A 15056-nucleotide genomic window follows, 5' to 3' on the forward strand; every position below is an offset into this window, starting at 1 on the left:
CTGGTTCAAATCCAGGCTGTATCACAACCAGCTGTGATTGGGAGTCCCATAGGGTGGCGCACAATTGGCCTAGCGTCGTCCGTGATTGGCCAGTGTAGGCCGCCATTGTAAATAAGAATTTGTTCTTTACTAGTTATATACATTTTCAATAAAAAAGAGAGTTGCAAAGAAAAGCCATATCTCAGGCTGGCCAATAAAAGAAAAAGATTAAGATGGGCAAAAGAACACAGACACTGGACAGAGGAACTCTGCCTAGCAGACCAGCATCCCGGAGTCACCTGTTGACGTTGAGACTGGTGTTTTGCGGGTACTACTTAATGAAGCTGCAGTTGAGGACTTGTGAGGCATCTGTTTCTCAAACTAGACACTCTAATATACTTGCCCTCTTGCTCAGTTGTGCACCGGGGCCACCCACTCCTCTTTCTATTCTGGTTAGAGACAGTTTGCGCTGTTCAGTGAAGGGAGTAGTACACAGCGTTGTGCGAGATCTTCAGTTTCTTGGCAATTTCTTGCATTGAATAGCCTTAATTTCTCAGAACAAGAATAGACTGACGAGTTTCAGAAGAAAGTCCTTTGTTTCTGGCCATTTTGAGCCTGTAATCAAACCCCCAAAATGCTGATGTCCAGATACTCAACTAGTCTAAAGAAGGCCAGTTTTATTGATTCTTTAATCAGAACAACAGTTTTCAGCTATGCTAACATAATTGCAAAATAGTTTTCTAATGATCAATTAGCCTTTAAAAATGAACAACTTGGATTAGCTGACACAACAGGCCATTGGAACACAGGAGTGATGGTTGCTGATAATGGGCCTCTGTACGCCTATGTAGATATTCCATTAAAAATCAGCCATTTCCAGCTACAATAGTCATTTACAACATTAACAATGTCTAGACTGTACTTCGGATCAATTTGATGTTATTTTAATGGACAAATGGCCCGGCCATCTAGATGTGTCTTTTCTGTAGGGAAGCTAATGATCCATCATGTATGACATTCCTGGGAGTGTGTAAACATTTATTTTTTTACCATAGCATTTTTGTATGTTCTTTACAATTACGTACTTGAAAATTGACCAATTCGACACATTCGGGCAAACTCCTGGCAGACTTGATGCAAAATGTTGTGGAGTGAGGTAATTCTGAAACTTCACACACACTGCTGCCATCTTGTGGACAAAATCAAAATTACACCTCGGCTCCTATATTAATGTAGGACCTTTCTCTTGCATTTCAAAGATGAAAAATATATTTTTTTGTTTGTATTATCTTTTACCAGATCTAATGTGTTATAATCTCCTACATTAATTTCACATTTCCACAAACTTCAAAGTGTTTCTTTTCAAATGGTATCAAGAATATGCATATCCTTGCTTCACATCCTCAGCTACAGGCAGATTTGGGAATTACATTTTAGGCGGAAATTTAAAAAAAGGGTCCGATCCTTAAGATTAAGTAGCGTTCTTTTCTCACATACAAAACCAATATCAATAACAATAACTCCAGCATGCAAAATATTGAAATGTAATGTCGCAAAACTGCATATATAGGCACAACTACACCGTAGATCACGTCAAACTCATTCCAGGGAGAGCCGAGTGTCTGCGGGTTCTCTCCTCCCTTGTACTTGATCATTAATTAGCGACCTTAATTCATCAAAGAACTCCCCTAACCTGGTTGTCTAGGTCTTAACTGAAAGGAAAAAACAAAAACATGCAGACACTCTGTTGTCTGTTCCACCTCAGCGAGAGCAGGTTACCACGGTGTGTGGTCAGATTAGCCAGCCACAGTTGTCAGCTGCGATCAGCTCAGCCAGGTCTAGACACAGGCCGCACTGACTGGCCAGACACCACCACCACGCAGCCTCTCTGCCAACCCCCAGGAGCTCTCTCTCGCTCTCTCTCTCTCTCTCTCTCTCTCTCTCTCTCTACCTCCCTCGCTTTCTGCCAACCCTTCAGGGGCTCTCTGTCCCTCTGTCCCTCTCTCTCTCTCCTGTGTATTTTTAGATGTCGCCACCTTGAAGCCATGCAACAGCCACGGCCCAGTCACATCCAATCTGTGTTTCAGATACTATACTTTCCCCAATCAAGGAAACGTGTACTTTTGGAAAGTACTGGAAAGGTCAGGCTACCAACAATATTAAACACAATTTTTTTGTTGCAAAAAATACTGAAAACATCACAACTCACACCTGCTGTTACAGTCAATAGAGAATGACAGTGGATAGTGTGAGTGCATATGATGAGCATCGAGGGATAACATTATGGTAACCATAGCCTTAGGCAAGGTGATAAAATGCACAGAATGGGAGAACTTTTCTGCCAACTTATAATGAGATCAGCCCCTGGGATGGGTTCTGTGTGGAGTAGTAGAGGAGCTGAAGACTGAAAACTGTAATACCACAGAGAGTTACTGAGCAGATGCACTGGAGAGAGAGAGAGATACTACTGTACACAGTTTATTTTTGGGTTCTCTCGCTCTCTGGGATACTTCAATCTCCCACCGCTGAAACCGGATCCCTCTCCTCTCCTCCCCTGGAACTATATCCTGCTACGGCCCATGAAGGGTTGATTTAAACACCACTAATTAAATAGGAGTGAGGCTCTGAGGAGATATTCAATCAGCCCAAAAGTCTTCCCCTGTCTCTAATTGCATGCTCTTTAATGGCTTCTGCATTGAGTTACAGGACCAGGAGTTAAGGAGGAGATTTTAACTGTCCTTCGGGGGCCATGTATCTATTAGTAACCAATGCCGCTAGGCTGATCCAGTACAAAACAGATGGATATGGCCATGGCAGTCTTCTTTTTCTCTCTTGTGATTTGCTGCCGTTTATTGTCTGTGACTGGATTGGCTGCAGACTGAGCATGTCAGCTTGTTAGAGCAGTGTAGTAAACTGGCTGTTATGGGCTTGCATCCCAATTGGCACCCTATTCAGGCCCATGGGGGTCTTGTCAAAAAGTAGTGCACTAGGGAATATGGTGCCATTCGGGATCTATCCATAGTGTCTGTGGACAGGACTCCAGTTGAGGTTGAGTGAAAGGGATCGCTGCTTAGGAGACAATGCAAACTAACAGACTAATGACGCTGACTAATTGGAAATAGGTTGCCATTTGGAACCCAGCCTGAGTATTTACAATCACTATATCATTGTCACTAAGCAACCAGATATGGAGTGGCATTGGCTTGTGACTCAAACTACAGATAATGAGTCTCGGAGATGGAGCTTCAATCAGTTTCTCAGCCTTGAACATCCCACGACAGAGCGAGTTTTGTAATGTCTGATAACGCCACAGCCTACTGATATCATCATAATCCTGTCAAAAACAGATGAGACAAATAATTGAATGCTCTTTCATTTCGTGGAGAAGAGATCATTTGGGTGAAAAGCAAAGGAGCTTTGACAGCAAATGAGACGGGAATACATGCACATTTCATACAGTATGCTACTACCTGGGGGAAAAGGTGTGAGCAGTTGCTTTGCAATTGAAACACGAAGAGAGTGAATTAAGGAATGCTAAGATTGTTTTTGGAAAAGAGTTCTTCATTGTTGTCATTTACTTTCTCAGAAAGGATGCGGTGTGTGAGCAGTCATGCTCACTTATTGGTTCAGGGAGTGCATAGATAATGGATTTTATTAAACCGCTCATTTAGCCGAGGTTGAAGATGATGGAAAGCCTAAAAAATGTGAATGGCATTAGTAGGTTTGGGGAGGAGACTAGAAGGGCATGTTGCCACTGTGGTCCGTTCACCCCACCTACTCTTTCCAACAAGGTGCCCTTCTTTTGACCAGGGCCCATAGGACTATGGTGAAAAGTAGTGCACTAAATAGGGAATAGTGTGCCATCCATTTGGGACACCGCCCAATACATTACTCACTGATAAAGCACTTCCCATCGACGTAAACACATCTCTCCCTCATGGATCTGATTTCGTTCAAGTGATTATACGATTAACCATCTATTATACATTTCAGACAATACATTACAAACCCAGCCCAAAGCCCAGCTTGAACTAAACTGGATGACACAGACCAGCAACCTCTCTTCCCATGAAATTAGCTATAATCGGTGGATCAGTGCAGTTTTTCAGGTCTGGTGTGTTGCTCAGTGACACTACTGTATCCAGTACAATGGACACTGAGCATGAGAACACAACAGAAAACAACCGCTGTTGGGAAGTGACCAATGATATAGCTTTCCCTGCTAACACAGAGAGTACAGAGAATACACTTACTCTAGAGGACGACGACCCATAATAGACAACAGTATTGGAGCTTTGATCTTAAAAGCAGATGAAAAGGTAAAATAGGGCCTTAGAGAAAATAAATAATTGCCTCAGCTACCTCCAGCAGCCTATTCCCTAGTTGCCATTTTTTGGAAGCTGTTTATTTTTTGCAGTCTGTTCATGTAGGGAAATGAATAAATACTAATCCCCCTATCGAGGACTGCATGCACGCTGCAGTGGGTAATACAGTAATACATTTTACTGGTCTGGCAGTTATATTTTCAAATATAACTCGGGTGTTATGATATTTATGTGAACGCGTAGTCATCAATGAGAGCTGGCCATGTGAGAAATCCAAGGGCAACGTTATTGCTATTTTTCACAGAATATAGGACATGTTTTTACCTTGAGCATTGGAGCTGGACCATCAAGGAAGGCATCTCAACCAGTTGAATTTCCATGTAAATGGTCAATAAAGTTATTGTATCGTAAAGTATAGTATCGTAGCTATATAGGACAAAAAAGTCAAAGTGGGATAACTAATAGAACGTCTGCCATCAAGTTACAATGCCACGTTGGCATTGGTATAAAGGGTCGGGAGACAGACGCAGGAATGCGTAATAGGTTTTCACATTTCTTTACCCAAATTACAGCGTGCCGTGTACAGGCACGGGGACGAAGACCAAACAAACACGTATACAAAACACAGGGTTGAGACCCCAAAAAAGAGCGAGGAGTACCTCAAATAAATACACAATCGCACAATGATTATCACACGGGATGAGACCCGTAATCATCTGCACAATACACGTGGCACGAAAGCCAAAACAACACAGCACAGGTACTCACACGGCCAACGGCCAACGGACATTGGAACAATAATCGACAGGACAATGGTGAACAAAGGGCACACTTATACAATTACTAATGAATGGGAATAGGGACCAGGTGTGTGTAATGACAGTTTCGGAGGGATCGGTGACATACAATTATAAATGGTTTCAAAAAGCATCGGTAAGGAGTGGCAGTGATCACTCTCTGTGAACATGGAAAACACATAAAACCAACAACACAATGTCCAGATCAAACAATCCCCCTAGCGGTTTCTAATTTAGCCTCTAAACCCAGGTTTGCAGGCTGGCTTCTGTACAGTGTCTTCATGTGATGAGGACTAATCAACAGCTCTGAGGTAAGAGGGGGATAAGAGAGGAGCAGGGCAGGCAGAGTTAGAGGAGGAGGATAGAAAGAGGGGGGGGGGACAGGGAGAGAGAAAGAGGGAGCAAGAGAGAGGAGGTGGTGAGACAGGCAGAGCGACGGAGGGAGAGAAGGGGTGAGAGAGGGTCCCGTGTGGCTCACTTGGTAAAGCATGGCACATGCAACGGCAGGGTTGTGGGTTCAATTGCCAAGGGGGAATGTATGCACTCATTGCTGTAAATTGCTGTGGATAAGAGTATCTGCTAAATGACACAAATGTCGAGAGAGGAGGGATAGAGCTCTCTCCCCAGACAAGTCCTTATCAGATCCAGAGGAGGAGATCTTCTTTACTGATAGCTGGGACTAATCACAGCTGAGACCTGAGTCTGAGGCTACTCTCGTGACTGATCTACTCACTCTAACTGAGACACGCAATATGGCTCTGTTCCTCACTGATCTACACAATCCCAATCTGACACTACGGCGACGGTTCTACTTTCACTGCCACTGTCTCCCCACAACACCAATGAATCTCAACTCCAAAAGCCAAGCATACACACATTGATTTGATAATATTATATAAACCCTTTTCTCACAAAAGAAGGATGTAACTGTGAATGTGCAGAACGCTGATAAAACACGGATGCTGCAGGTTTTTATCCTAATGCAAAACAGAATGCCCACCTGCAAATAGCTTAACAACTGTTTGTCTCGGTCTCTTCTTCTTTGCTCAGTGATTCAGCATAGATAGAAGCATAGATGCTAGCTAGCACAAACCCACACAACCACCACCCATTTCCCCTGTACTTTCTCTCAGGCAAGAAGGAAGAGCTCGTCAAACACGTATTGACCGGGGGCTGACAGCAGAACATAATTGCAACTGTCAAAAATGGCATGTACTCTGATTTACATGGGAGAGGTGATGTACCTCCCTTTCTCTCAATGTGCGCTTTTCACTTGACGGAAAGCTACTCTGCTTCCTCTGGCATCCTGGACCTGCGGCTTTCAGTTCATTTTTCACTTCCACCACGTTGGTTCAGTTCAGCCAACCAGACATGTGTTGCTACTTATATATTCACTATTCTGACAGGAGGCAAGAGGGTCAAGACATAGTGGTAGGAATCAATAACAGGAGGGTCCATTAAGAGCAAAAGTTGACGACTCCTGTGACTGTGAGTGAGTGCAGCCAGAGATGAGACAAGATGAGTTTATATCTATAGGGCCATGCCATATGCAAAAACGTTGCACACAAAAAAAATCTTACGGTACCATTGTCGAAGTGTGAACACATACAGTGAGATGTATCATTTACAGTAGTGGTGGCTGCTGTACTCACATTGTCTGTTCTGAGTTTCTTTGCTGGGCAGCCTCCATCCACGGGATGTAGCATGTAATACAGCCGCACTTTATTGGCATGTTTCCGACTCTAGAAGGAAAAAAAGGGGGGGGGGAGAAAAGACTAATATTAGAAACAGCATGAAAATACCAATATTTAATATTTTATTTTCTTCTCCCCCCCCCCCCCCCCCCCCCCCAAAGGTTTAAATTGTGGAATGAATTGCACATGTACATTCTGATACATTTTCTTATCATTGTTATGCCATTGAACGTCTCCCAGAGTGCCATATTGGGCATGTGGGAAGTGAATGGTGAGATCGTATTATGAAAAAAATTATACTGCAGACGGCTGCTTCTTGTCTGACACTGGGGCTGCGTCCCAAAGGGCATATAGTGTACTAATTTTGACGAGACTGGTAAAAGAAAATGGTGCCATTTGGGACGCAGCCCCTTTCAAACACTAGATCCAATTAATAATTACTTCAGCTTCCATTAAAGGTGCAAGAGGCCCTCATCACATCACTAACTCATCTATCCCTCGGCTTGGAAAGCAGACAGACAGACAGAGCTGCTTTTGGGCTGGGGTAGGGATGGAGGGATAGAAGAAGGACAAAAGAGAGTTAGGACAAGAGGGAGCTGCCAGCTCTTACAAATTAAAGAAGGGGTCAAAGATGGGGGTGAGGAGCACCAGTGAAGTGTTCAAAACCATTCATTTCATCTCGAAAAGAGAGGAATAGATTTACCATTCTTCTCTGACGAGGCGTGGTGCCAATGGATGAGCACTCATGCAGTGCGACAGACAGACAGACAGACAGACAGACAGACAGACAGACAGACAGACAGACAGACAGACAGACAGACGGCTCCCAGGTTGTCCTCACAGAGACACAGGCAACATCCCAAATTGCATCCTATTCCCATTGTAGTGCAATACTTTCGACCAGGGCCCAAGGCCCAAGTCCACAGTTGTGCAATATAGGGATTAGGGTGCCATTCGGGACTGAGTCACAGACCCATATTGTCAGCTCAGATGGGGGAGATTGATCCCAAGAAATCTATTTGTCTTTTCTGCCTTTCTTATTTCTGCCTGGGCTGTGGCACCATGAGCATATTGCACTGTGAAAAGGGCTCTAGCTGAGAAAGAAACTAACTACTATTATATTAGTGGCAGGGGGAAGTTTATTGCGGCTAAAACAGACAACAATAAGGGAATGAAACAATCATGCAGGAGCTCTCACTCATCCAATCTCTCAGTAAGTGTGCTCTCAAAGCATTCCTTTGATAGTCTTTTTATTTATATTATGAGGGTGACACCAGGGGAATTGCTACAGAGGGGCAGCAGGTAGCCTAGTGGTTAGAGCGCTGGGCCAGTAACCGAAAGGCTGCTGGATTGAATCCCTGAGCTGACGAGGAAAAAAATCAGTCGTTCTGCACCTGAACAAGGCAGTTAACCAACTGTTCCCCGGGAGCCCGTAATTGTAAATAAGCATTTGTTCTTAACTGACTTGCCTAGTTAAATAAAAAAATACATTCAACAGCTAAATGCATCAGGTGCACATTAAGAATGTTACAAATAATCCACTCGTGTCAATTTTATAAGCCAATCGAATATAAATAGAACATTCAGGTAACTTGCACCGTCCCACCTGCCACAGCAAACACTGCCCGTTTTTCAATTACAGCAGCTACTGTGGGTCTCTCTACTCTGGAACACAGAGTGTACATCTATAGTGTATTGCCAGGAAACCCCATAATACTCAACAACTTCAAACATAGACTGACCTGTCCAATGAGCCAGACGTCTTAAAGAATTCCACAGTTACCAAAGCACCCTCACAATGTTACCAAAGATGGTTGAGTATTAAGATAGGTAGAAACTGCTTCTTCAATAGAAATCCCTGATCACGCTCGTAGGCGATGTCATTGCGACGTTAGCTAGCTAAGCTCATGTGGAGGAACACGGCATCAGGTCTAATGGCCGCGTCGCGCGAACTGCACATATGTAGGCCATCAAAACAAAAGACACTTGTTTTTGACGAAAATTAAAACTTGCGCGCACACACACACACACACACACACACACACACACACACGCACACACACACACACACGCACACACACACACACACACATACATACATACATACATTTCAGTAAAATAAAATATCATGCTTACAATTATTGTCAATCTCATAGCACATTTTTAAAAAATGATAACATGGACCATCACACTATTGAATTTGATATCTTAGGGCCATGGGCAGATCTGAAAGAAATCTGTAAAAATGATATGATGAAGCTTTTGAATCTGGCCTTAGAAATAACATAAATATATGTAAAATCAGGTAATGCCAAATGTAAGTCTGCTTTCAAGTGATTGAAATGCATCATGCAGGCATTGGAAAATTCAGGAAAGCAGAAAGAAAATCATCAGGCAATCATTTTGTTTTTCATCTTTCTTAGAACAGAATACATGTTCCTGAAAGTCTTAGCTAAGCTTGGGATAAGTCTAGTCTACACTCGTTGTTTTTCGAATCATGTGACAAATACAATTTGATTTGATTTAAATTGAGAAGCTCAATTATTTTCCCCAGTCATTCTATGCAGAAGTCCCAGATATGTTCCTGGGAGACTTAGCTTTCATTTGTGGGGTCATAATAGCTAATAGCCTAAACCGTCCACACCCAAGAGACAAATTCAAAAGGACGAAAACAAACGGTCAATGTTGTCTTTATTGATAACTTTGACACTTTTTGGAAAGAAAAAATATTCTACAAAGGAGATGGAATTCACCCAAACTATCTTGGGGCTTATCCATTGCAAGGCCATTTTAAGGCTGCTCTGAGAGACTGACTGGTATAGAACCTGCATTCTACCCAGGTTATCCCAACCACCATCACACATCAAACTGTTTCTGATGTTAAATACTCTAGTCAAGTCAAGGAAATCTGCATTACCCCCGTCTTAATTTCAATAGTATTTAAACAGCCACAGAGTAGATGCAGCCGCAGGCCCACCAGGGCAAGCTTTGATAACTTAATTTATATTCCTATGAAATCTCCTGACTTACTTAAATGATCAAGTTTATAATGACCTGGTTAGGGTAAATATGGACACCCCTGCTGTTTTAAAGTGCTGTTTTAAAAGGGCTGGGTTTGTTACATTTAAATGTGCGAAGTATTGACGTCAAAGATGGACTTTATCGATATGTGGATGTATGACACAAACACAGACATTTTTGTTTTATCAGAGACTTGATTAAATTATTCGATTGATTCGACATTGACATTGCTAATTACAACATTTTTAGATGTAACAGGCGGAGAAAAGGGGGCGATCTTCAGTACCAGTCAAAAGTTTGGACAAAACTACTCAGTCAAGGGTTTTTCCTTATTTTTAATATGTCCTACATTGTAGAATAATTATGAAGACATCAAACTATGAAATAACACATATGGAATCATGCATATAGTAACCAAAAAAGTGTCATACAAATGAAAATACATTTTATATTTGAGATTCTTCAAAGTAGCCACCCTTTACCTTGATGACACTCTTGGCATTCTCTCAACCAGCTTTAGGAGAAAGGCTAGGGATTTTTATATTGATAAACAAGTTTGTATTGTTTGATTATTTATGGTGTATATAATATTTGCTATTTATTACATTTTTTTGTTTTAAATTGTGTATAATTTTATATTCTGTATTGTTCCCAGGGCACATTTGCAAATGAGACCTTGGTCTCAATGTGTTTTTCCCTGGTTAAAAAAAAAACAGCCTGCCCGCCCATTCCGAGGTGTCCACAAGGTCCTAAAGCACACCAGAGCCATGTTTTTACAGCCTATAATTTCACAATTCTTCGAGAATCAAAAGGTTCGGGGCTGGAACAAAAAAATTCAGGGCTGCAGCTCCAGAAGCCCACCATTAATGGCACAGATGGATGCAACATAGGAGAGTGGCACCTATCTGAATCAATCTGAGTTTCTCTGCTCTGAGGCAATACACACACTGTGCTGCTGGCAATGTGAACGTCTACTAACTACAGCATTGGAACACAGCCTACATACAACCAACCCAATGGCAAGAGAGGACCTAAAGGCACTGAAAAAAACCAACACCCCTAGGGAACCTGAAAGACCTCAGTGTGTCAGTTGGTTTATTATGTTTGTATCCCAAATGGTACCCTACTTACTATTTAGTGCACCGCTATTAGTGCACCACTAGTAGACAGTATATACTACTACACCACTAGTAGTGCACTTTATAGGGAAAGGGGTGTAATTTGGGATGCAAACTTTAACTGGGGATAGGAGCCTGTGGAAACTTAGAAGAAAGTATTACAGTTGTGAAGGATGCGTGAGAAGCAACCAACCACCAGTGTAAGAGAGTAACATCTGCTCATGGAGAATCATCTCCACTACTGTTGGCATTGGTGATGATATCTCCATGGGGAGTCTAAAATGCCAAAGGCCATGCAGAGGTACTGTATCTCCTTGGCAGTTCTGTATTGTATATAGGATAGTAGTATATAAGGTATGACCAATAGGATAGTAGTATATGCTGTATGACCAATAGGAAAGCAGTATATACTGTATGACCAATAGGATAGTAGTAAATACTGTATGACCAATAGAGCTTGCCTTACTTTCCTCTCGATTGCAAGCATCCTCTGCTACTGATATAAATAAACTGGCAGTGTCACATCTGCTTCTGCCACACCCTCTAGTGCTCATCCTGTGCCTCCTTGACCTGCCACCACTCCCCCAGTGCTCTCTCCCTCTGTGTGTGTGTGTGTGTGTGTGTGTGTGTGTGTGTGTGTGTGTGTGTGTGTGTGTATAGACAGGTGTGCTGGAGTCAGAGCAGATCCCCACTAGCTGCAACCTGTTCCATAATCAAGACAAATACTCAGTCCTGTCACTTCCACGCTGCCAGATCGTAATCTCTGCTTAGTCAGTCCATGTTTCTAGTCATTTGTTCCTGTTGTCCTGTTGTGCCTATTTTCCCTTGCCTGGCGCTGTTTCCCTTTCCGCTACAGTTCTGCCCACTCTGACTCTGGTACCTGTCTCCAGTCCAACTTCTCGCCAGTCCTGCTACTCTGTCCTGGATTCCCCACTCTACGCTCCATTGGATTCCCCTTCGGACCTGCTTACCCTGTCCCAACACCTCTCGCTCCAGCCTCAGCCTCCGCCTCCACCTCCGCACCTGGTTTCCGGCAACCTGCCTCATCCCAGTCTCCTCGTCTGAGTCTGCTCTTGGGTTCACCTGTTCCACTCCGCGTGACAGGCAGTAGCAGGAAGGAAGTCTCTGGTGCCTTTGTTTTTACAAAGCTGGCACTAAATGCACGGTTGACAAAATCAGGACGGAGGAAAAATCCATATTGCATTACCACCACATCAGTGGGCTGATCAGAGAAGCTCTACGATCTCTGTGCCCTGGGGGAGGAGGGGAGAGAGGTGGAGAGACCTCGGGATTTAATCTACTCCCTGCCCAATGGCCCATCGGCAGATTACCCAGCCGTGCCACCCTCTGGTCCAGTCCTTATGTCTGCCCACTATAGGCAGGCTCTGTCCCAAATGGTAAATATGGCTATTAGTGCACCACTAGTAGACAGTATATACTACCACACCACTAGTAGTGCACTTTATAGGGAAAGGGGTGTCATTTGGGATGCAAACTTTAACTGGGGATAGGAGCCTGTGGAAACTTAGAAGAAAGTAGTACAGTTGTGAAGGATGAGTGAGAAGCAACCATCTACCAGTGTAAGAGAGTAACATCTGCTCATGGAGAATCATCTCCACTACTGTTGGCATTGGTGATGATATCTCCATGGGGAGTCTAAATTGCCAAAGGCCATGCAGAGAGGTACTGTATCTCCTTGGCAGTTCTGTATTGTATATAGGATAGTAGTATTTACTGTATGACCAATAGGATAGTAGTATACACTGTATGACCAATAGAGCTTGCCTTACTTTCCTCTCGATTGCGAGCAGCCTCTGCTACTGATATAAATAAACTGGAAGTAACAGGAAGGAAGTCTCTGGTGCCTTTGTTTTTACAAAGCTGGCACTAAATGCACGGTTGACAAAATCAGGACGGAGGAAAAATCCATTTTGCATTACCACCACATCAGTGGGCTGATCAGAGAAGCTCTATGATCTCTGTGCCCTGGGGGAGGAGGGGAGAGAGGGGGAGAGACCTCTGGATTTAATCTACTCCCTGCCCAATGGCCCCTCGGCAGATTCTCCAGCCGTGCCACCCTCTGGTCCGGTCCTTATGTCTGCCCACTATAGGCAGGCTCTGTCCCAAATGGTATATAGTGCACTACTTGGGCTCTGGTCAAGAGTTGTCCACTATATAGGGAATAGGCTGACAGTTAGGATGCAGACACAAAGACAAGGGGGCAAGACTTCTCAAGAAAAGAGGAAAATAAAACAGTATCATGATGCTAAAGGATAGTTGTGCTTCTGTTGATGTCCGTCGTGTCTGAAGTGTTTAGAGTAGAGGTAAACTATGCATTTCCTTTGCCTTCTCTTTATCAATTGTAGAAATATGTTAAAACCAATTGAGAGAATGTAAATCAAACTAAATAAATTTTCAAACTGTTTGCGCAGGTTGCCGTTTATTGGGATAAGTCTTGTCCTGGATGCAGGACTGAGCGATTTCTGCTAGACTGGCCAGCTGCAAAGTCAAAATTGGCTATATTGTAAAAATTTATGAAAACCAAAATTAGCTTTTGATCTTAAATTAAGGTTTGGCATTAGAGCTAGCAGTGTGGTTAAGGTTTGATTTAAGGTTAGGGTTAAGTTTAAAATCATATTGTATGACTTTGTGGCTGTGCCAGCAAGTGACCTCTCTGCAAAGCTGCCTCCAGAACAAGATTCATAAGAAAAACACTAACCTGCACTGTTTGCATGACTGACCGTTGCATTCCTAAATTGTGCTACAAGTCAATACTGCTTGATCACTCACAGACAGAATGTGACCTGTTAGCAACATCTGCAGTCATCATAATGAACTGCTTGCTAATATGACTGTTAGTGTTACGTAACATCATGTCGTGGCAGACTGGTCGACCTACCTCTTGGGAACTAATTGGAGCCATTAAAATGAGCCAACCCTTAAGTATGTTCTGATTTGGACTGGACAAGTTGGCCTGCTGGGTAATGGAGCAGGCTAGCAGCCCTTGAGGAGGCCTCATTACGTAAAGAAGTCAGTCAGACAAACCAGGCCTGACACAGATTAGGTCAGGTAAACTCCAGAGAGAGACACTCTAGGATGGGGAAGGGGGAAGGGGCTGAGTGGCTGTCACTGGGCTTTTGGTGTTCTTCAAATCAAATCAAATCACATTTTAATTGTCACATACATGTGTTCAGCAGATCTTATTGCTGGTGAAGCGAAATTCATGTGTTTCTAGCTCCAACAGCGCAGTAATATCTAACAATTCACAACAATACACACAATCTAAAAATAAAATAATGTAATTAAGAAATATATAAATATTAGGATGAGCAATGCCAGAGTGGCAGAGACTAAAATACAATCGAATAGAATTCAGTATATACACAGGAGGTGAGTAAGCAAAAATATGTAAACATCAGAGTGACTAGTGTTCCACTATTAAAGTGGCCAGTGATTTCAAGTCTATGAATAATGGGCAGAAGCCTCTAAGGTGCAGGATTATGTAACCGGGTGGGAGTTGCCTAGTGATGGCTATTTAACAGTCTGATGGCCTTGAGATAGAAGCTGTTTTTCAGTCTCTCGGTCCCAGCTTTGATGCACCTGTACTGACCTCGCCTTCTGGATGATAGCGGGGTGAACAGGCAGTGGCTCGGGTGGTTATTGTCTTTGATGATCTTTTTGGCCTTCCTGTGACATCGGGTGCTGTAGGTGTCCTGGAGGGCAGGTAGTTTGTCCCCGGTGATGCATTGGGCAGACCGCACCACCCTCTGGAGAGCCCTGCGGTTGCGGGCGGTGCAGTTGCCCTACCAGGCGGTGATACAGCCGGCAGGATGCTCTCAATTGTGCATCTGTAAAAGTTTGTGAGGGTTGTAAGGTGCCAAGCCAAATTTCTTCAGCCTCCACCAAACTGTCTGTGCATGAGGCCCATTTCAGATTGTCAGTGATGTGTATACCAAGGAACTTGAAGCTTTCCACCTGCTCCACTGCGCTCCCATCGATGTGGATAGAGGTGTGCTCCCTCTGTTGTTTCCTGAAATCCACGATCAGCTCCTTTGTTTTGTCGACATTGAGTGAGAGGATATTTTCCTGGCAACACACTCCCAGCGCCCTCCTCTCGGTAGG

At 43.4% G+C, this 15056-nt stretch overlaps 1 protein-coding gene across 1 annotated transcript in view; it reads right to left on the reverse strand.

Moving 5' to 3' along the window:
* The window catches only part of zmat4a (zinc finger, matrin-type 4a), a 149456-nt gene that overhangs the window by 81354 nt on the left and 53046 nt on the right, over nt 1–15056 (reverse strand). Inside the window, exon 3 of the mRNA XM_021606382.2 lies at nt 6754–6843. Coding sequence (XP_021462057.2) covers nt 6754–6843 — 90 coding nt within the window. The remainder of the gene's footprint in view (nt 1–6753; nt 6844–15056) is intronic.

The sequence above is a fragment of the Oncorhynchus mykiss genome, chromosome 6 (genome assembly GCF_013265735.2).
Source record: "Oncorhynchus mykiss isolate Arlee chromosome 6, USDA_OmykA_1.1, whole genome shotgun sequence".
Classification (NCBI taxonomy): domain Eukaryota; kingdom Metazoa; phylum Chordata; class Actinopteri; order Salmoniformes; family Salmonidae; genus Oncorhynchus; species Oncorhynchus mykiss.